The 20900-nt window shown below is 39.3% G+C and overlaps 1 protein-coding gene across 1 annotated transcript in view; it reads left to right on the top strand.

Moving 5' to 3' along the window:
* Window positions 1-365: 365 nt before the first annotated feature.
* Window positions 366-20900, top strand: part of gid4 (GID complex subunit 4 homolog) — a 34009-nt gene continuing 13474 nt past the window's right edge. Inside the window, exons 1-4 of the mRNA XM_059979666.1 lie at window positions 366-722; window positions 7271-7330; window positions 9946-10053; window positions 14742-14843. Of these exons, the coding sequence (XP_059835649.1) occupies window positions 567-722; window positions 7271-7330; window positions 9946-10053; window positions 14742-14843 (426 nt within the window). The 5' untranslated portion in view covers window positions 366-566. The remainder of the gene's footprint in view (window positions 723-7270; window positions 7331-9945; window positions 10054-14741; window positions 14844-20900) is intronic.

A 20900-nucleotide genomic window follows, 5' to 3' on the forward strand; every position in this document is an offset into this window, starting at 1 on the left:
CAATAGCAATGATGGCTTTGACGGTGACATTTAAAAGCCGAAAATATGAATAAAATTATTCATGAAGAAAGAAATGGACAATTGTGTAGATAAGTAGATTTTAAAAAATAATTGATATTAGTTACTGTGAACATGTGAAGTACTTTTAGAGTGCTTATCCATTGATCTGCTCTTCGCCTGTCAACTCTACCGTTCCACGCGACGCTTGCGTCGAACTAAATTTGGGACTACAATTCCCAGAATGCAACCAGCACGCAGCACAGGCGCAAATTTCGAGGTCCTCTCCTTGAATTTTGTACCTCAAGTCTTAGCCAATGGAAATCTGCGACCGTTTAGGGTCCATAGTGACGTAAAAGATGAGCCAATGAGAAATGGCGATGTTATCCCCGTGAGTCAGAAGCTGATTGCGGCCATCTCGCGTTGTCAGGGGCTGTGAAGGAGAAGCGGCTTTGGGGACTGTGACTGAGTAATTCCGATTCACAGCTGAGCCACCCCTTTCCCCCTTCTCCCCGCCCTTTCCCCCTTTCTCTTCGCTCTCAGGGGGTGGGCCGGGGCGACATCGCGAGATGCCGGTCCGCACCGAGGCGGCCTCACTCATCCCGCCGCCTCCCATCAACACTCAGCAGCCCGGAGTCGCCACCACACTCCTGTACAGTGGCTCCAAGTTCAGGGGACACCAGAAAAGCAAAGGCAACTCGTATGATGTGGAGGTGGTATTGCAGGTAATGTTATAATTGGTCTCTGTTCCGCATGCTTATTCCTCAGAATGCTGATCAAACCTGTCATCGCTGTCATTAAACCCAAATGGTATTGCAACTACAGTCATTTCACGCCTCCTTGTTGGTAATGACTCTGCACGTTGAAAGATCAAATTAAGAGAAAGCTAATTAGCCAGTCATTGTATCAGGCAAGAGCAGTTGGGGAGAGAGATTGTTCACGATTTTTGGAGCGCAGCTGGCCTACTTCTGCCTATATCTATTTATTCTATATTAGTCAATGTTTGTTGATTAGTACACAAGTTAATAGTCTTAAAGTAATCTTCATTTAAGAACTGATATCTTGTATTCATATTTACTTTATTCGCTTTTAATGTGGTGCCATCGTCTCTTTCAGCATTCTAAAGAAACTATTTGTTCTTTGGTTCAGTCTTTCAGTTTCACCCATGGTCCTTTTCATTTGCAGTTACAAGTGATAGAATATTTTCCCTTTTGCCTTTTCTGTCTTATCAACAAGTGCTCCCATGCACTTCTGGTAGAAACAGTGATTCAGTTGTACTTACTGCTTAATGCACTCTATTTGGTTCAATGAAGATGGTTTTTACTTTGGAGGAATCAAGTGCAGGTTAGGTGTCTGCTTTCCAGAACGCTCTCATCCAATCTGCAAAGATAAACTAAACCTTGAGGTGGCCACCCCATCCTACTGACACTTGTCCTTGGCTTGCTCTGCTATGATGTCTTCAAATTTGGCACGAGACTCAAAATTGTATTTAACATTTTTGAAATCTTTCTGATTTCCATCTTCTCAAATCATTATCTCTGCTTGTCTCTACTGTAATGTTTGACTGCTGAGCTGTTTTAGCAGCTTTTTTTCTGTATGCTAAAATTATATGATAGTCTTAGAAGCAAGAACACTGGTTAGGTAGCATCTAGAGGAAAAAAGATGTTTATAATTTTACCATTGAATTTTACAACATTGGTAGAAGAAAATTAATCTTGAAATATGTGAGGGGATGCATTTTGGGAGACTATTAAGACTAGGGTATGTACAATTAAGTGATCTTACTGGACATCCCTGAATGACACAGCATGGAAAACAGGTTAAGAAGGCAAATTGTCCTTCATAGAATACAAGGGCATAGAAGCTATGGTACAACTATATTGGGGGGGGGGGGGAATAGGCTGTAGTACTGGTTACCACACTACAGGACAGTGTGATTACATTGAAGTATATGCAGAAGAGATTGTCTGAGATGGAATATTTCAGCTGTGAGGAGAGACAAGATTGATTGGGTTGTTTTTCATTGGAGGGGCAAAGGTTGAAGGATGACTTGATTGAAGTGTACAGGATTATGAGCAATGTAGATACAGTAGAAGGATTGAAAATGGGGTTAGTAGATCTAGATACTTGATGGCTGGCATGGATACGATGGGCTGAGGACTTGTTTCTGTTCTGTATGACTCAATGTGTAAAATCAGTTGAAACTCTGCATTCTTCAGATGACTAAATTCTCTCTGTGGTAGCCATCTATCAACTTAGTGCTCTGTCCCAATTATCAAAAGTGAATGAACACCTTAACAATTTAATTATTTTGTCCCTTTTTATATTGTAATCTATATTCCATAATGCCTTTATCTAGCAGTTACCTGTAATAAAAATGCCTTGAAAATGTTCAGTGTTATTGCAGAGAATAAAATGCCACAGAATAGAAGTAATGTATTGGCATAGAAGGAAGATTGGCTGGCTAATAGGAAACAGTCTTCTAGTGATTGGGAAAACATGAGTGGTGTAGCATAGGAATGACAGAAGCCTGAGCTTTTTACTACTTATATAAATATTTGAACAAAGGGACCAAACAAATACTTGCAAAATTTGACAGATGTTAGGAACTAAGTATGTAAAGTGCTCAAAAGAAAGCCACAAGGGGATAGAATTAAATGGGGAGACAAACATCTTGCAAATGAAGCACATTGTTAAGCATCGATGATTATGGTAGGAAAAACGAAATGTGTGGTGGTGTGTGTAGAGATTGCGATATGATACAGGAGCAAACACGAGGAAATCTGCAGATGCTGGAAATTCAAGCAACACACACAAAATGTTGGTGGAATGCAGCAGGCCAGGAAGCATCTATAGGAAGAAGCACTGTCGACATTTCGGGCCGAGACCCTTCGTCAGGACTAACTGAAAGGAAAGTTACTAAGAGATTTGAAAGTAGTGGCGGGAGGGGGAAATGAGAAATGATAGGAGAAGACTGGAGGGGGTGGGATGAAGCTAAGAGCTGGAAAAGTGATTGGCGAAAGTGATACAGAGCTGGAGAAGGGAAAGGATCATGGGACAGGAGGCCTTGGAAGGAAAAAAAGGGAGGGGGAGCACCAGAGGGAGATGGAGAGCAGGCAGAGTGATGGGCAGAGAGGGAAAAAAGGGGAGGGGGAAAAAAACTAAATATATCAGGGATGGGGTAAGAAGGGGAGGAAGGGCATTAACTGAAGTTAGAGAAATCAATGTTCGTGCCATCGGGTTGGAGGCTACCCAGACGAAATATAAGGTGTTGTTCCTCCAACCTGAGTGTGACTTCATCTTGACAGTAGAGGAGGCCATGGATAGACATATTCATGATACAGGAGGACTTTGGTGTCTTGTAGCATGATTTGCAAATGCTAATAGTCATTAGGAATGTGAATATTGTGAAGGAAATTGAACAGAAAGGTAGGGTGATGATGTTTCTGTAACATTGTATTGATAAGAGCTTGCCTGGAGTACTATGAATATTATTGGAATGCTTATGTAAGGAGAATTTTAACATACCGAAACAATTCAGAAGAGGTTGGCTGGATTAATGTCTGGAATGGAGAATTTATCTGACAGAGGGTGGACAGGCAAGAATTGTATGCACCAGAGTTTAGAAGAATAAAAATTATTATACAAAATACTATTAAATTAAATTCAGGGAATCTTGACAAAGTAATTGTGCAGATCTTGCTTCACATGAGGGAATTCAGAACTAGGAATCATCCATTTAAGACAGATAAGTTAACTTTTGTCTGGCAGAAAACTTTTTTTTGGACCTCCCTTGTTAAAAGGCAGCAGGATATTGAGGTGGAGGTACATGGGCTCTTGATAAGCAAGAGGGACTGTGAATAGTCTGTAATGTGTAGTTGATGTTACAGTTGGATCAGCCATACTTTTACTTAAGGATGGAGCAGATTTGAGGATTTGATTAGTTTACCCTTGATCCTGATTGTATGTTTTTATATGATTGGCTTATAACATCTACAGCCTTCTGCGTAGAAAATATCTTCCTGGTTTTACTTGTGTGATTTACAGTGTGACTTGTTTCTACAGCCTGTAAGGAAGATGCTAAATTCAGCAGCAACTGAAAGAATGTGAATATAATAATACTGACTGGTTCAACCAAGTAGCTGAGCAGTTGGATGCTATACAACGCCAAGCTGATGATTTGGGGAACAACTCTGCTCTAACTTCATCTTGCAGATGATACAACAATAGTGAATCGCATCTGAAGTAATACTCAAGTCAGAGCATAGGAAGGAGAGCAAGAGTTCAGTGTGTTGTCATGACAACAGCCTTTCCCTCACTGTCAACAAAACAAAAGAACTAGTCATTGACTTCAGAAAGTAGGTGGCGCAATGCTCCTGTCTGCATCATTGACATTGGGGTGTGAACATCACCAATAACCTGTCCTTGTCCAGTCACGTCATATGTGACAACTAAGACCCTTGTTTCCTCAGGAGGCTAAAGAAATTCAGCATGTGACCACAGGAAACTGCAGAAAGTTGTTGATACAGCTCAGCACAACACAGGAACCTGCCTCTCCTCTCTGCATTCTCTTGCTGCCTCAGTAAAGCAGCCAACATAATCAAAGACCCTGCCTATTCCAGGCATTTTCTCTTCTCTCTCCTATTGGCCAGAAGATGCAAGAGTCTTAAAGCACGTACCACTGGTCTCAGACAGCCTCTATCCCACTTTTATTTCTTGGCCTAGCAATCTGCTTATGATCTTCCACTTTATCATTTATCCACATTGTACTTTCTCTGTAGCTTTTACACTTTACTCTGTTATTGTTTTAGCTTATTCTAGCCAACTGTACTGTGTAATGATTCAATCTGTATAAACAATGTTCAGGACAAACTTTTCACTGTGTCTTGGTATACAGCTGTGGTTACAGATCCCACGACCCACCTGGGTCATAGGGGTGCTACACCAGTTGCCTCCATCTCTCACTATTGGGGCGAGTGCCTGGGTTGTGGCAAAGTTCTTCTCCGGTCCACTTTGCAATGTTATCTGCCTATTTCTTCCTCTGTTTGCCCCTTTTTCTTTTGCCCTGCACCATTCCCTGAAGAATGGTCTTTGAGAATCCACTTGTTCTTATGCATCCATACCATCTCAGTTTTCTCCTCTTTACTGTAGACAGTAGATCTTTGTGGTGATGGTTCTTCATACTTTGTCATTTGAGACATGGTCTGTATAGGAGATGCCGAGGAGCCTTCTGAAGCATCTCATTTCTTCTGCCTGAATCTTTTGCAGTTCTGCTGTCAAAGTCTATGATTGGCATACATGCATGAAGATGGAGAGCACAAGTGCATGCAGGAGTTTCAACTTCGATCTGACAGCAATGTTATTGTCTCTCCAGATTGGTTTTAGTTCAGCCAGAATTGCTAGTGTTTGGACTGTCCTTGCAAGGATTTAATCCCTCTTGGTTGACATGTCAATAATAAACCAAATGAGCAAATCCTCCTCAACTTAACGCATTGTAACTCCTTACTGGACACCATTCTCTCTCTCTCTCTCTCCCCCCCCCCCCTCCTTATTTTCTATGTAATTACACACATAGTTTTTGAAATTGTCAATATCTTGTAAATCCTGTAGTACTAGATTCTGACTGTTATTGATAATGCTCCACTGGGTACTATAAACATTGTTTGCTTTTGGACAAGAGTAATCATTCAATTGATGCACTTGGCATAAATCCATGATTGGCTTGAGTAAACAATATAGAGAATCACGGAAAATTTACAGTGTATGATGAGGTCATTTGACCATTGTGTCTGTGCTGGTAGAGACAGAATTACCCAATCTAATCCCACCTTCCTAAATCTGTCTACCTTTGGAAGATCTTGGTGGTTCTTGTACACATTGAGACACTTTGTGGTAAAGGTTTCTTTCTGCTGTGATTAGCATGTCAGGCAGTGAATTCCAGATAGAATATTCCTCATCTAATCATTCTACCAGTTATTTTAAGTCTACCCCTCCTGCCTTTTGATCTTCTGCTCAGGAGAATAAGTCCTTTTTGCTGTAGCAATGTCACTCATAATGTTATTTATTATACATCAAGTCTTCCAAAGAAGACAATGCTGGGCTATCCAATTTTTTTTTTCTCACAGCTAAAGATTTTCATTGCTGGCTGTATTCTCAAATCCCATCTGTACCTTCAGTTGAATTACACCTTTCCTATATTGTGGTGACTGGAGCTGTGGCATGACGAGCATTGTGCATGGTTCTAACATAGCCTCCCTGCTCTTGTTTTCTTTAGCTAATGGAAGGTGTTATTTTTTCAAACTATTCACTACACTCTTGTCTGCAAAATGGACTTTGTGGTGACTCTATATTCCTACATATCAAATTCCAATATTTATTTTGTATTCGCTTGCCTTATTACATGCTCCCCCAGTATGTTACCTCATATTCCATTGCCATTTTTCTGCCTAATAGATAGCCAGGCCATCATTAGTTTCCTGACAGTTTAAACCTTCTTCCTCCCTGTCACTCCTGTGGACAGTTTTTATATCTCTGAAGCCAATATCCCTTTCTTTTGCACTGTTATTATTTTTGTAAGTTTTAGATTTTTTTCTGTAGCACAAAACAAATTTTATGTCTTGTAAGTCAGTGATAATAAATATTCTGATGAACCCTCCATTTAATCTAAATATCTCATGCGACTAAAGCGCCACAACTAAAACCTTCTAGTCATAATTCCCTTTATTCTGCTTTTTAAACCCGAAGGGCAAAATAGTCATCTCAGTATAATAACCAGGTTTTAATTTGTATGTATGTTGAGAAAAGTGGTATCCTTGTACCAATTCCATGAAAATGTCTACTTTTCTCTAGTGTGGAAATAACCTTTTTTACTACTGTTTTCTGTTAATGTAGCCATCTTCACTCTGTATTCCATGGCCTTGTCATGATAGCAAGGGGCTCATGGCACTTATTTATTTTAACGTCTTTTAGAAATCAATTTGTACCACATCAAGCTACAGATCTCCCATTATGTTAACTAGATGTGATTTGTCCTTTTAAATCCATTCTGGTTTTCCCTAATAATTGATGCTTGTCCAAGTAACTCCTGTTCTGCTCCTGATAATTGTTTTTAAAACTTGCCCTAACACACAGCCATATATAAGATTGTACTGGCGGCAACAGATTGGTAGAACATGTGAAGGAGAGGTTCTCTGTAATCAAATAATTTATCTCTTATAATTTTTGGTGAGTGCATACAATAAGTAGTAACTAATAAGTATTTATTTTCCTGTAGCACGTTGACATGGAAAACTCTTTTCTCTGTGGATATCTAAAGATCAAAGGTCTCACCGAGGTAAGTCGATTAGAAAAGAGGTTCTTAACAAAAGTATGGTTTTTGATATTTATTTTAGACAGTGCACCAATTACAAAAGCAAAATTGCCATCCAGAGCAGAGCTATATTTGTGATTGTCTAAATTAATACTGTTTTACTGTTAATAGAAGGTTCTAATTCCCACTGCAGTGTTTCAAATTAGACCATGAAAGCATCTCTTGCCCGAACAGCAACAATCTCTAGTATGATCACTATTATTTTTGAAGGTCCTTTCAAATTTAAATTGCTTTTTTCTCTGCCTAGCAGTGGGCCTAAATTAACACCTGACAACTCCTAGTCAGAAAATCCATGAGCCAGAAAACACATTTGGTTTATCTTTAGAAAATGGAGAATAGGGACCAATAAGTTAAGAGTTTGGGGGGTGGAGCAGGGACGGTGGAAATTAGAGGCAAATAGGAAATCTTTATTCATGACCAGAATAGTATTGGAAAGGAGCTATGGTAATAGAAAATTTTAAAGAATAGATGGATATCAGTAGCTCTAGTCTTCTCTCTGTTATCAGACAATGAGGCCATGTGCATTGTGAGAATTAATACACAGAACTCATTATTTGTACTCCTTGATGCTCTTCCTTGAAGCTGCATACATATTCTTGGGCATGATTCCATACAAAATAATTTTTTTGTTGTAGCATGGTAGTGCTAAATGTAAGGAAGCATGATTGGATCTGATTCTTCATTTGAGTTTCACTGTTGTCTCCAAAAAAAAACTTAATGTAGAGCACTCAGGAACAGAATGTGGCTGCTTGGATCTATCTAGTGTAGCTGTCAACAAAAGGTTTGCTGATATTTTTGCACAGAACTCTGAAGTGTAGTCTAAATCTTACTTCAAAATAAGTAAAGCTTTTTAAACATGGAATGTTATATACAGTCACATCAGCTTTGGGAATAGTGCACTTTAATTCTTAACACGCTTTGTCAGTGCTGAGTTTTGTTCTGGTGGATATGGCCATTTGTAGTGTATACATTCCTCCACAGTGGCAATATCTAAATCTATTATCTTAGAAGATCACTTGCTGTTACATCAGCATGAAGTTTCATCCTATTCCCCCTCTTTCCCATAGCAACTGCACTTCAGGTAAGAATTATTCTAGTCGCTCTGCAGCAGTGTTCTCTAAGTGTTCACTATATAATAGATTAGTGCAGTTGTAGATGGCAAAGTCACACCAAGATAAAATGTATTTTTGTTTGTTTAATGTTAACAGTTTCTCATTTACTTCCTACAATAATATGTAGTAATTTATATTGTGAATTATTATAGTTGGTACCCGCATCAAGTCAGTCTACCGTTAGATTTTAAGAACAATACTAATCTAACAGTTTGTTGAAATGTAAGGGTAGAATTGTATGAAAAGTTGTTGCTTTGCAGTCTTTGTTCAACTATAGTAACAATTTCATGAGATTTTGATTGTTTTAAATTCATCTACCAAGTTCTGCTTGGTTTATATTTCATTGGCATAAGCTTACTTGTTTCGTATCTTAACCATGTTTTATTCAAAAAGTTTCTGCCTGTTTCTGACTGGATTCGTAACAGTAGATGCTTGAGTTCTCAACAGGTCAGGCAGCACTAGAAAGAGAAATAGAGTTAACAGTAAGTTGACGGTCTTTCATGTACTGGAAGGTTATGTTAATATTAAATCCAGTTTGTGGATGAAATATTAATTCTGTTTCCCTATGCATGCTGCTTGGCCTGTTAGACTTCTACTTTCTCCATTTATTTTAACATGTCAGATAGCATGTTGTTCAGTACACTTTGTAAATGCCCAGGGCTCATTAAAGGTTCAAAAGAGAATTCCTTGTATTTATAACTACATCCATCAGAAATGACTTTTGTGGAAAAAGGAAATCTGAGACCAAAGATATTTCCCTTGTGCTGCAGTCTGAATCAAAATTGAGCAGAGTAACTATCTTGAACACACATGAATAGAATGCTGCAGTCTTTTCCTGCTTCTGTTCAAATACAAGTCGACTTTTAAAATAAAACACTTCTTGCATGTCAAAATCCTTATAAGATGAAATTGTCTTCCATGTTGGATGCCAAAGCTGAAATGTTAGGTTTGGAGTAATCCTAGCAACTGTACTCTCCAGCCAACGTACTTCCTGAAAGAAATACTAGCAAGGACGGGTCTGCTGCTTTTGAGAATGTGATACTGGATCTCCTTGAATCATTGAAGTTATGACAAGTACCATGACAAATGAATGGTGTTGAGGAGCTGCCTTTAACCATTGCAGTCCCTACAATAAAATTTCCTTCACAGTGCTGTTAAGTAGAGGGTTCCAGGATTTTGATCCTGCAATGACAGTGTGAGGTGGGAATAATGAAGGAAAACCGTCAACATTTGTTTCTCATATATAATGTTTTGGATCTTAAATAAATCTACAACAATAAATTATCAGTAGAACTAAGTGAAAAAATTTTCTCCCCTACCCCCCAAAAAAAAACTTAATAATCAGATTAAGTGTTATTATAGTCTAACAGATTAACAGTCAAGCAGTAGATTTTTGAGGTATAATCGTATTGAGGGCAGAATATAATAAAAAGGTGTTGCTTTACACTCTAACTATTTTTCCTGCAGGAATATCCAACTCTTACTACGTTTTTTGAAGGAGAAATCATCAGTAAAAAACATCCATTTTTAACAAGAAAATGGGATGCAGATGAAGATGTAGATCGAAAACATTGGGTAAGTTTTACACTTCATTTCCGGATATTAATGACAGGATACTTAAAATGGGAGCAAGTATTAATCAATTTCAGAAGGGAACCTCGATAGTCCAGTGTTGCCAGCACATTTTTAGCTCCCGAGTGTGTATCTTTTGTAGCCAGGTTTCCAACCTGAAACTCCATCTGTTGATGGGCCAAGCTTCCAATCAAACTGTGAGAATTTTGGAAACAGTCTTGAGAGTAAATGGGTCAGATCCTGGGGTTTTATTTGCATGAATAAATTTTGATGGCATGAGGGGAGTGCGAGGGTCATTAGGAAGCATATCTGTTTCTGGTCCACAAATAGTGCTATGAAAGTGTGCGCTCTCCCTGACACTGCGGATCACATTGTTTGCTTCTCTGGCTCCCAGCAACCCCAGAGGGCTCCAGACCACAGATCCCACTGTCGGTAGCTCTGATTCCAGCCACCCCAGACACCTTAAGACTGTGAGCAATGCAGCCTTCGCCATCAGCCTGACCTTGGCCTGCTCCATCTCCAGCCTGAGACCTTTCTCTCTGCCGCTGGGCCCCAGACTCTCAACCCGGGTCTTTCAGGCTCCCCCATCACCTCTTGGGTTCTCAGAGCCTCCATTTCCTCCCACTCTACAGTATCTTTGCTGAACACTCCAACCCTCCCCTCTCCTCTGATGCCACCAACTCTTTCTCACTCTGATCTCAGCCGTGTCTACACCATTCCCTCTTACCTTCCCCTCCCTGAGGTGGAATGTTCTATCCTCAACAAGGGCCTTAACTGTGACCCCTTTGCTGACACCTCAGTGAGTTCCGTGACCTTCATGATGCCGAGCTCTTCTTCTGTGGCCAAGCCCACTTCTTTGGCAATGATTCCCCATCCCACACCAATGATCCATTCTCCTGTCTTCCAATCATCTTCTTTTTGGATACCACACTCTGGTTTTCTGCCTGCTCTGGATCTTTTCATCTCCCTAGGTGCTGTCAGGACATCAACAATCTTGACTTCAGCAGACCTCTTTCCTCTTCAACCTTACTGGCTTCAAATGCACTGCCTCCAGTCTCTCTGCACCACTCCCAACCTCACCACCAAACCTGCAGACAAAAGGAGTGCTGTTGTAGTCCAGTCAATTGACCTCTACCTTGCTGAGGCCAGGTGACAGCTCTCAGACACCACCTCTTACTTACCTCTTGAAAAGGACCCCACTCAGGACCATTGGGACATTGTCTTTGACACCATCACCAACCTCATCAACTCTGAAGATTTCCCATTCACCTTATAGTTTCCTTGCCTTGCATTGCTCATTTCTACCTCTTACCCAAGATCTACAAACCTGACTGTGGGTGGATCCATTGTTTCTGCCTGCTCCTGCTGCACTGAGTATGTGTCCTCATTTCTCAACTCCATTTTTATCCCTCTTAGTTCAGTCCCTTCCTACCTACATCTGCAACACTTCAAGTGTTCTCGATCCCTTCAACAAATTTTAATTCCCTGGCTCAAATTGCCTCATTTTCACCAGGGATGTCCTGTCCCTATGTACTTCTACCACCACCCCCCATCAAGGAAGCCATAAAACTCTTCCTTCTTTCTCAACAACAGACCCAACTAGTTCCCCTCCTCCACCCTTCTGGCATACTCAGCACTTTCTTTCGACTCCTTCCACTTTCTCCAAACTGAAGGTGTAGCTATGGACACTATATGGGCCCCAGCATTGCCTGCCTTTTCATTGGCTATGTGGAACAGTCTTTGTTCCAAGTCTTCCCTGGTAATGCTCCCCAACTCTTTCTGTGTTATATTCACAACTGCATTGGTGCTGCTTCACGTAGCCGTGCTGAACTTGTCAATCTCTTGAACTTTGCCTGCAACTTCTACCCTGCCCTTAAATTCACTTGGTCCATTTTAGATACCTCTTTACATTTTGCGATTTCATGTCATTTCGCTTGACATTTCTCAGTGTCTCCAGAGATGTCGTCAGAGAGAAACTATTTACCAATATCTATTATAAACCTTTAAGCTCCCATGGCTGTCTTGACTATGCCTCTTCCTACCATTTCCTGTTTTTAAAAAAAAAATGCCATTCCCATTTCTCAGTTCCTTTGTCTCTGCCGCATCTATTCCCAGGATGAGGCTTCCTTTCCAGGGCATCAGAGATGTCCATTTTCAAAGAGCAGGGTTTCCCTTCCTCCACTATTGATGCTGCTGTCACCCACATCTCCTCCATTTCCCGAGCACCCTATCTTCCCACTGCCTTAACAGGGACAGAGTTCTGGTCCTTACCTACAACCCCATGAGCCTCTGCATCCAGCACATCATTCTCTGCTTCTGTCATCTTCAATGGGACCCTATCACCAAACACATCTTGACCCTCCTCCCCCACTAATCTTCCTCCTGGTACTTTTCCCTGCAAGGGACAGAGATGCTACACCTGCTCATTCAGCTCCTCCTTCATCTCCATTTAGGACCCCAATACGGTCCTTCCAGGTAAGGCAACACTTCACCTGCCAATCTGTTGGGGTTGTCAGCTGTATCCAGTGCTCTCAGTGCAGCCAATGGTGAGACCCAAAGTAAATTGGGGGACTGCTTTGTCGAAAACCTTCGCTTTATCCACAGAAAACAAGATTTCCCAGTGGTCAATTATTTCAATTCCAGTCCCTCTTCCCATTCTGTCATGTCGGTCCACAATTTACTGCCACAATGAGGCCACTCTCAGCTTGAAGGAGCTCGTATTCCATCTGGGTAGCTGCTAGCCTGATGGCATGAACATTGATTTCTACAGCTTAGGGTAATTTTCCCCCCTCCCCTTCCCTTCTTCATTAATTCCCACTTCTGCCCCCCCCTCATCTCTTCTCTCACCTCCCCGTGGCACCCCTCCTCCTTCCTTTTCTCCCATGGTTCACTCTCCTCTCAGCAAATTCCTTCTCCAGCCCTATACATTTTTCACCTCTCTCCTTCCAACTTTTTACTTCATCACCCCTCACCTTCCCACCTGGTTCACGGATTTTCTAGCTTGTATTTCTTCCCCACCCCGTCTCTTATTCTGGCTTCTTCCCCCTTCCTTTCCAGTCCTGATGAAGGATTTTGGCCCAAAATATTGACTGTTTATTCATTTCCATGGATGCTGCTTGACCTGATGAGTTCCTCCAGCATTTTGTTTGTATTGCTCTGGATTTCCAGCGTCTGTAGAATCTCTTGCGTATTATCTTGTTCTTCCTTCAACTGTCAGGTTTCTCAAGGTTTTATAGACACTGCTAATCACTGCAAAAAGCTGCAAAAGCATTAAAGTTAGAGACTGCTAGTCTTATTAAAACTTTTAAATTGGCAATGTTCCTGTGGAAGCCATATTAGTCTGGCTGCCATTAATCCTCCAATGGATTATATTGTTAAAATTTTAACATTTGATCTAAGCTCACTTATTTTGGAAGGGGTTGGAAATTTGGCCTGTATTTTAGCTTTCTTTTTATAATGCAAGCCTTTTGTTCATTAAAGTGACCGGTGTTGATGCATTGCAGTCCCGGGTGATTTCTGCAAGAGACTGAATGTGAAGTTTCTAAATTCCTTCCAACAGTATGCTTCAGCCTCAACCATATTACCTTTACAAATTGCTTATGAGACATTTCATGTAAATATAAATATCATTGAGTACTAAATTAAAAATAAAGGACAGATTTAATTGCTATTGATGTGGAACATTAGAAGCTGTTGGGCTAGTCTGGCACTTGAAAACAAAGTTTGACAATAACAGAATTAGTGTTTAGCTGTAAAATAAATCTGAAGAAACATGATATAGATGCTGGAAATCTTGAGCAACACATGCAAAATGCTTGAGGAACTTGGCAAGTTAACAGCATTTATGGAGGGGGAATAAGTAGCTGACATTTCGAGCTAAGACCCTTCATCAGGACTGGAAAGAAGCTGCGCAGAAGCCAGAATAAGGAGGTGTGTGTGTAGGAGCACAAGCTGGTAGGTGATAGGCGAGGGAGAAGGTGCATGGAAGAAGTTGATTGAGTTAAAAGGCTGGGAGGTGATAGGTTTAAGAGGTAAAAGGGCTGAAGAAGAAGGAATCTAATAAAGGACAGTGGCCTGTAGATTAAAGGGAATGAGGAAGGGAACCAGATGGGTAGATGAGGAGTAAAGGAGTGAAAGGATAACCTGAATGGGGAATAAATGAGAGGGGGGGGGGAGGGGAGAGTAATTACCTGAAGTTGGAGAAATCAATATTCATGCTGTCAGGTTGGAGGCTACCTAGATGAAAAAGCGCAAGTTGGTCAGCCGAAGACATGCTGTTTCTAGAAAAGCAGATTAAGTTTTTATTTGTTCTGAAATATAGATTTAACACTTTTGACTGCAAGCAAATAAAGATGTCTGATATAGGAGCTAACCATATGGACTTAGTAAATTTAGTAAATTTAAGTAAGTAAACTTAGTAGACTTAGTAAATCTCTGGAAGCAAATTTTCAACTTTTTTTTTCCAATGTATAACAGAATAGAACCCAATAAAATTGGCCCATATGTGAACTGTTTTCTTACTGAATTCACTCTGGGGCCATTCCATTCTGAATTATAATCACTGGGCAGCTTTCAAGGATTGTACACTTTCAATTTCTTGTCTCCTGGATTAGTATAAGATTTGATAATTACTGTTTCCGTAATTTAGCTTTATCCCGTAATTTTCCAGCATGTTTTTTTTTATTTTTCAGGGGAAATTCTTGGCATTTTACCAATATGCAAAAACATTTAACTCAGATGAGTTTGATTATGAAGAATTAAAGAACAGTGACTTTGTCTTCATGAGGTGGAAGGTACAAGGATTATTTAATTATGTGTGTTGAAAACAGTTTTACTCTTAATGAATCAGAGACCAAAATTTAGCACTCTGGTTTACAACAGACTAAAGCCAAAATAAAATTATTAATGTACTTATAAAATTACATCAGTTATGACTATGAACAAATAAAAGGTCTGATAAGTTTCCAAAGGATATATTCAAAACTTTTCCACAGCCTAATGCATAGCTCATAGGCTGATGTAAGCTTATCCGTTTTTGTGATTCTTTCCTGACTTCGACTCTCCCATTGCACAATTTTATGGGAGTTATGTCTTTGTAATAGTTCTAAGTGCTTGATCCTGCATGAGGGTATTAGTGGGCTATTTGAAACTTGGGATTATCTTGTTCATAAGGATAGATTTTCCTTCTGGACTCTTTAGTTAGTGATCTGGATTGATTTTCCCATTTGTGATGTCTTGACCTGTCATCTTCTAGGGATTAAAATGGAGGAGGATTTGAATACAAACTGTTGATACATTGGTAATTCAGCTCTCAACAGAATTATAAGTAAAAGTGCTATCTTTGTTGAACACATTTCCACATAAAAACATTTTTTCCAATGTCATTCAAATTTCATTGGTTGTTGGGTGCCGACTGTTTGGATTGATGCTTGTGTCCAAGTACAGCTAGTGATCATGTGATAGCAGGAATAATAACAATCGTATCTGCGGTACTCTAGAAATTGACCACTTAAATGCTGAATGACTCTGGACACCGACAAATATTTTTACTTAAAATCCAACACATTCTTTCCATACAGTCTGTTGAACTGGATGACAGTAATTTACTGGTAGTACTATAATTGAGATTTCCACCTTTACTGTGCTACTGTGACCTCAGTGAAAGCCCAATTCCACAATAAATGAGACCTGTTTCCAAATTTATTGTAAGCCTCAAGAAACTGAACAATTTCATCTGACACTATTTCCCTGAAAATGTAGCATTGATATAGATTTGTTCCTCCTTTAAAGGGGAGGACATAACCCAGGAAGAGAAAAATATCAATTGTAAGAGCACTTGTGTAGATATATACAGTGAAGAGCAAATGTTTTCAAGTACATTTTGATCTGATTCTGTGATGTACAAAGTATGTAGTTGATGTGTTAATATAAAGTGAACTAAATGAGAAAACTTTGTTGTGGGGGGGGAAGCAGGAAGTTGTAATCATTCCAGGGCAAACTATTCTGCCCTGTGCAATCTCTATTTTTTTTGAAGAGCTGTGCAGCCAAGCTGCTTTGAGATGCTTCCTCGTAGTCTGTTGCAGAGGAATGAGACTGTATTTAGATTGGTGATGGCACAGACTCTATTGGGCAAAATAGCTATATTTTATCTCTTAACAATACTATAAATCTAGTTTTTATCTCTTCAATGGCCCAAAATGAAATCCCAATCAAGATCAGGATTATTTAGTTTCAGAATAAGACCATGAGATACAGGCCAAATGGCCTAATTCCATCATGGCTGATTTATTACCGCGCTCAACTTCATTCTCCTGCTTTCTCCCTGGAACCTTTGACATCCTTACTAATCAAAAACCTATCAAACTTCACTTCTTCACTTTAAATATCCCCAATGATTTGTCCTCCAGCCACCTGTGGCAATAAATTCCATTGATTCATCACCATATGGCTAAAGAAATTCCTCCTCATCTCTATTACAAAGAGGTGTCCTTCTATTCTGAAGCTGTTCCCTCTGGTCCTAGACTCCCCTACTTGAGAAAACATCCTCTCCACATTCACACTTTAGGTCTTTCAATAATCAGAATGTTTCAATGAGATTCCCTGTCACTCTTTTAAACTCCAGTGAGTACAGACCATTAAACACTCGTACATTAACTCTTCCGTTCCTGGAATCAATCTTAAGAGCCTTCTCTGGACCCTCGCCAATGCCAGCATATCCTTTCTTAGATAAGGGGCCCTAACTACTCACAGTAATCTTCAGTGTGGGCTGACCAATGCCTTATAAAGCCTCAGCATTACTTCCTTATTTTCGTAGTTTGGTCCTCTTGAAATGAAAAGATTGCATTTGCTTCCTTACCACTGACTCAACCTGCAAGTCGATCTTCAGGGGATCATGTGCTTCTAATTTCTAAATTTTCTCCCTGTTTAGAAAATAGTCTAATAAGCCTTTATTCCTTCTACCAAACTGCAGAACCATACAATTCCCTACAGTATATTCTCCCTGCCACTTCTTTGCCCATTCTCCCAATCTGTCCAAGTCCTTCTGCAGACTCTGCTTTTTCAACATGACCTACCTCTCCACCTGTCTTCATATCATTCACAAACTTGCCACAAAGCCATCAATTCCATCATTCAAATCATATGTGAAAAGAACCGGTCCCAAGTCCAAACCCTGCGGAACATCACTAGTCACCAGCAGCCAACCAGAAGAGGCCCACTTTATTCCTACACTTTGCCTCTGTCACTCAATCTTATATCCACGCACGCTAGTACCTTTCCAACAATACCATGCTCTTTAGCTTAGCAGCTTCATGTGTGATACCTTGTCAAAGCCTTTCAAAAAGTCCAAGTAACCATCCATTGATTTTCCTGTCTTTCCTACCAGTTATTTACTGAAAAGAATATGAACAGATTTGTCAGGCAAGATTTCAGCCTACTTTATGTTGTGTCTCTAATTACTTGAAATCTCATCCTTAAATATGGACTGCAAAATCTTGCCAACCACTGAAGGCAGGCTAACTGGCCTATCATATCCTGTTTTGTGCCCTCTCCCTTAAAATGGTGTGACACTTTCAATTTCTCAGTCCTCCAGAATCGAGTGATCAAGTGATTCTTGAAAGATCACTATTAATGCCTCCACAATCTCTTTATCTACCTCTTTCAGAACCCTGGAGTGTAAAGACAGGTTGCGCGTGCGTGCGTGTGTGTGTTAATGCTGAAGTACATTAATTTTTTTTCTGTTTCTTAAAAAGAGGCATCTTGTGTTTATATTCCTTTATTTCATCTTCTCCATTATATTATTCCCCAAAATTTAATAATCTTATTGATTAACATCAATGACTTTCTTATAGTCCTTTGTGTATATTGACTTCTGCCCATCTACCACCTCCATTCAGGGCCCCAAACTGTCCTTCCAGGTGAGGCAACACTTCACCTGCAAATCTGTTTTGGTTGTCTACTGTACCCAGTGTTCCTGATGCAGACTCCTTTACATTGGTGAAACCAGGCATAAATTGGGGGCTGCTTTGTTGAGCACCTCCGCTCCATCCACCAAAAGTGTAATTTCCTGGTGGCCAAATATTTTAATTCCTGTCCTCATTTCCATTCTGACATGTCAGTCCATAGCTGCCTCTTTCGCCATGATGAGCCCCCTCTCGGTGTGGATGAGCATACCTCATATTCTGTCCTGATGGTATGAACATAGATTTCTCATTCTGATTTTAAGAAGTTCCCTCCCCTGTCCTTCTCCCTTTTATTTCTTATTCTGGCCTCTTGCATCTTCTCCTCACCTTCCTAACGCCACCTCCCTGGTGACCCTTCTCCCTTTTGTCCCATGGTCCACTTTCCTCTCCTATCATTTCCTTCACCTTTCCCACCCACCTGGCTAATCCTTCTTCCCTTCCTCCCACCTCTTAATCCCACCTCTTAATCTCCCTTCCTTTTGACTCCTGAAAAATTGTCTTGGCCCAAAACATCAAATATTTATTCATTTCCATAGATGCTGCCTGATCTAAGTTCCTCAAGCATTTTGAGTGCTTTGCTATATATGGAAATTGAGCTTTTAGTTGTATAACTGATTACAAGACTATTACCTAGTACATTTTGCCTTTTACTAGGAAAATAATGCACAAGTTTGAAATACATATTTTAAAAATAATATCTTTGTTGTTTTGCCCTGTATAGTAACCTTGCTGCTGTCAGATGTGTATTCTGATTTTGTAAGTTTGTGCACCCTTGAGTAAATCTGGATGCCGAATGAGATATATGGATAGCCTTTCTATGCTGCTAGGAAATAGTAGTAGCAATTATTTAGTATTAAGGGGAAATTATCAAAATTAAACTGTAATGTGGGCTCGTATGTATCTTGGCCCAGACCTGTTTTCATGTATTCTTCAGAAGCATTTGCGGCAGTTTCTGGATTGCATGGTGCAGTAATGTGCTTTGTGGTTGTAGCTAAGTATCAGCATGAAGTTCTGTGTTTTCAGGACCTCCCAGTACAAACCAAAACAAATTTCCATTTCAGCTTGACCTTAGTATGTGTGCTGTGAAAATTATTTAATAGTCCTTGTTATTCAGAAGTTTGAAGTAGCCCTGGAGAAATTGATTTTAGGTGAACATGCCATTTGAATCTTTTTTGTTTTATATATCCATTGTAGCATCAATATATTTTAAAGTAACTGCTGTTCTTCACCTCAATGGGCATGTGTTCCTTGGTCTTCATGCACAAACTGACTGATCAATTTGGATGGGAACCTAATCCTCTTTATTTTCACTTTGGCCTGTAGGAAAACAAAGGCAAGTGTGAAAGGGTCCACAAAAGTATTTACTCAAATCAATCTGTTCTTTTCTTTTTCAATCTTTTTATTCATATCAACATATTGAAAATAACAAATATTGATACCCAATTATTGGGATTACATTGTTAATAGTTAGCATACATGAAAATATACTCAATTGGTACAAGGGAATTAAGTCTCCCAAAATCATACAAAATACAAATATGATGTACACAAAGCAAAGAAAATTGGAATAACAATAAGAAAAAAGAAAAAAAACAGAAAAAATTCATTTTTAGATACCCCCAAAAAAACTAATCTATCCAAAACTAACCAATAACTAAAACAGGAAGGAAAAAGGAAAAGAAACATGGGCTGTTTATGATATCTAAAAAAAGAAGAAAAAGAACCATAAGTGTCATCAACTCCAATCCTCTCTACATGTATAAAACCAGAAGAAAAAAAAAGATAGGTTTGGAAAAGGTCAAAACACGTCATATGAAAATATTGAATAAACGGCCTCCAAGTCTTTTCAAATTTAATAGAAGGATCATATATAATGCTTCTCATTTTTTCCAAGTTTAAACATAACATAGTTTGAGAAAACCAATGAAATGTGGTAGGGGGATTAATCTCTTTCCAATTCAACAAAATAGAACTTTTAGCCATTAATGTAAGAAATGCAATCATCCAACGAGCTGAGGGGATTAAATGAATTGGCTCCATCATTGGTAGACCAAAAATTGTGGTGATAGGATGAGGTTGTAAATCAATACTCAATACCGTTGAAATAACATCGAAGATATCTTTCCAGTATTTTTTCAAAGACGGACATGACCAAAACATATGAGTTAGAGAGGCTACCTCAGAATGACATCTGTCACATATAGGATTTATATGGGAATAATAACGAGCTAATTTATCCTTGGACATATGGGCCCTGTGCACAAATTTAAACTGTATCAAGGAATGTTTGGAACATATAGAGAATGAATTAACTAATTGAAGAATTTTTTTCCCCATTTTTCAATAGGTAAAGTAAATTTAAGTTCCCTTTCCCAATTATTCTTAATTTTATAAGATACATCTGAACGTATTTTCATAATTATATTGTAAACAGTTGCTATTACACCTTTCTGAAAAAGATTTAAATCTAAAAAAACTTCCAAAATACCCATAGAATTCAGATTCGGGAAGGTAGGAAGCACAGTGTTGTAGGCAAATTATATTTATTAGATAATTGTTCAAAAGACATGAAACAATTATCCAAAAATAAATCAGAAAATCGTAATATACCTTCAGTTTTCCAAGCTAAATAGGCTTGGTCCATAATAGAGGAATGAATAAAAGAAATTAAAATAGGAGTAGCTAGAATAAATTGATTCAACCCAAAGAATTTCTGAAATTGAAACCATATTTGTAAGGTGTATTTAACTATCAGATTATCCATTTGTTTATGCAATTTAGGAAAAGCAAAGGGAAGAGAAGTCCCTAAAATAGAACCCAATGAAAACCCTTGTACAGATTTGGTTTCCAAATTTAACCGGTGAGGACTTGAAGTTATATCCAAGTCCC

Source organism: Hypanus sabinus, chromosome 9 (genome assembly GCF_030144855.1).
Source record: "Hypanus sabinus isolate sHypSab1 chromosome 9, sHypSab1.hap1, whole genome shotgun sequence".
In the NCBI taxonomy this organism is placed as follows: domain Eukaryota; kingdom Metazoa; phylum Chordata; class Chondrichthyes; order Myliobatiformes; family Dasyatidae; genus Hypanus; species Hypanus sabinus.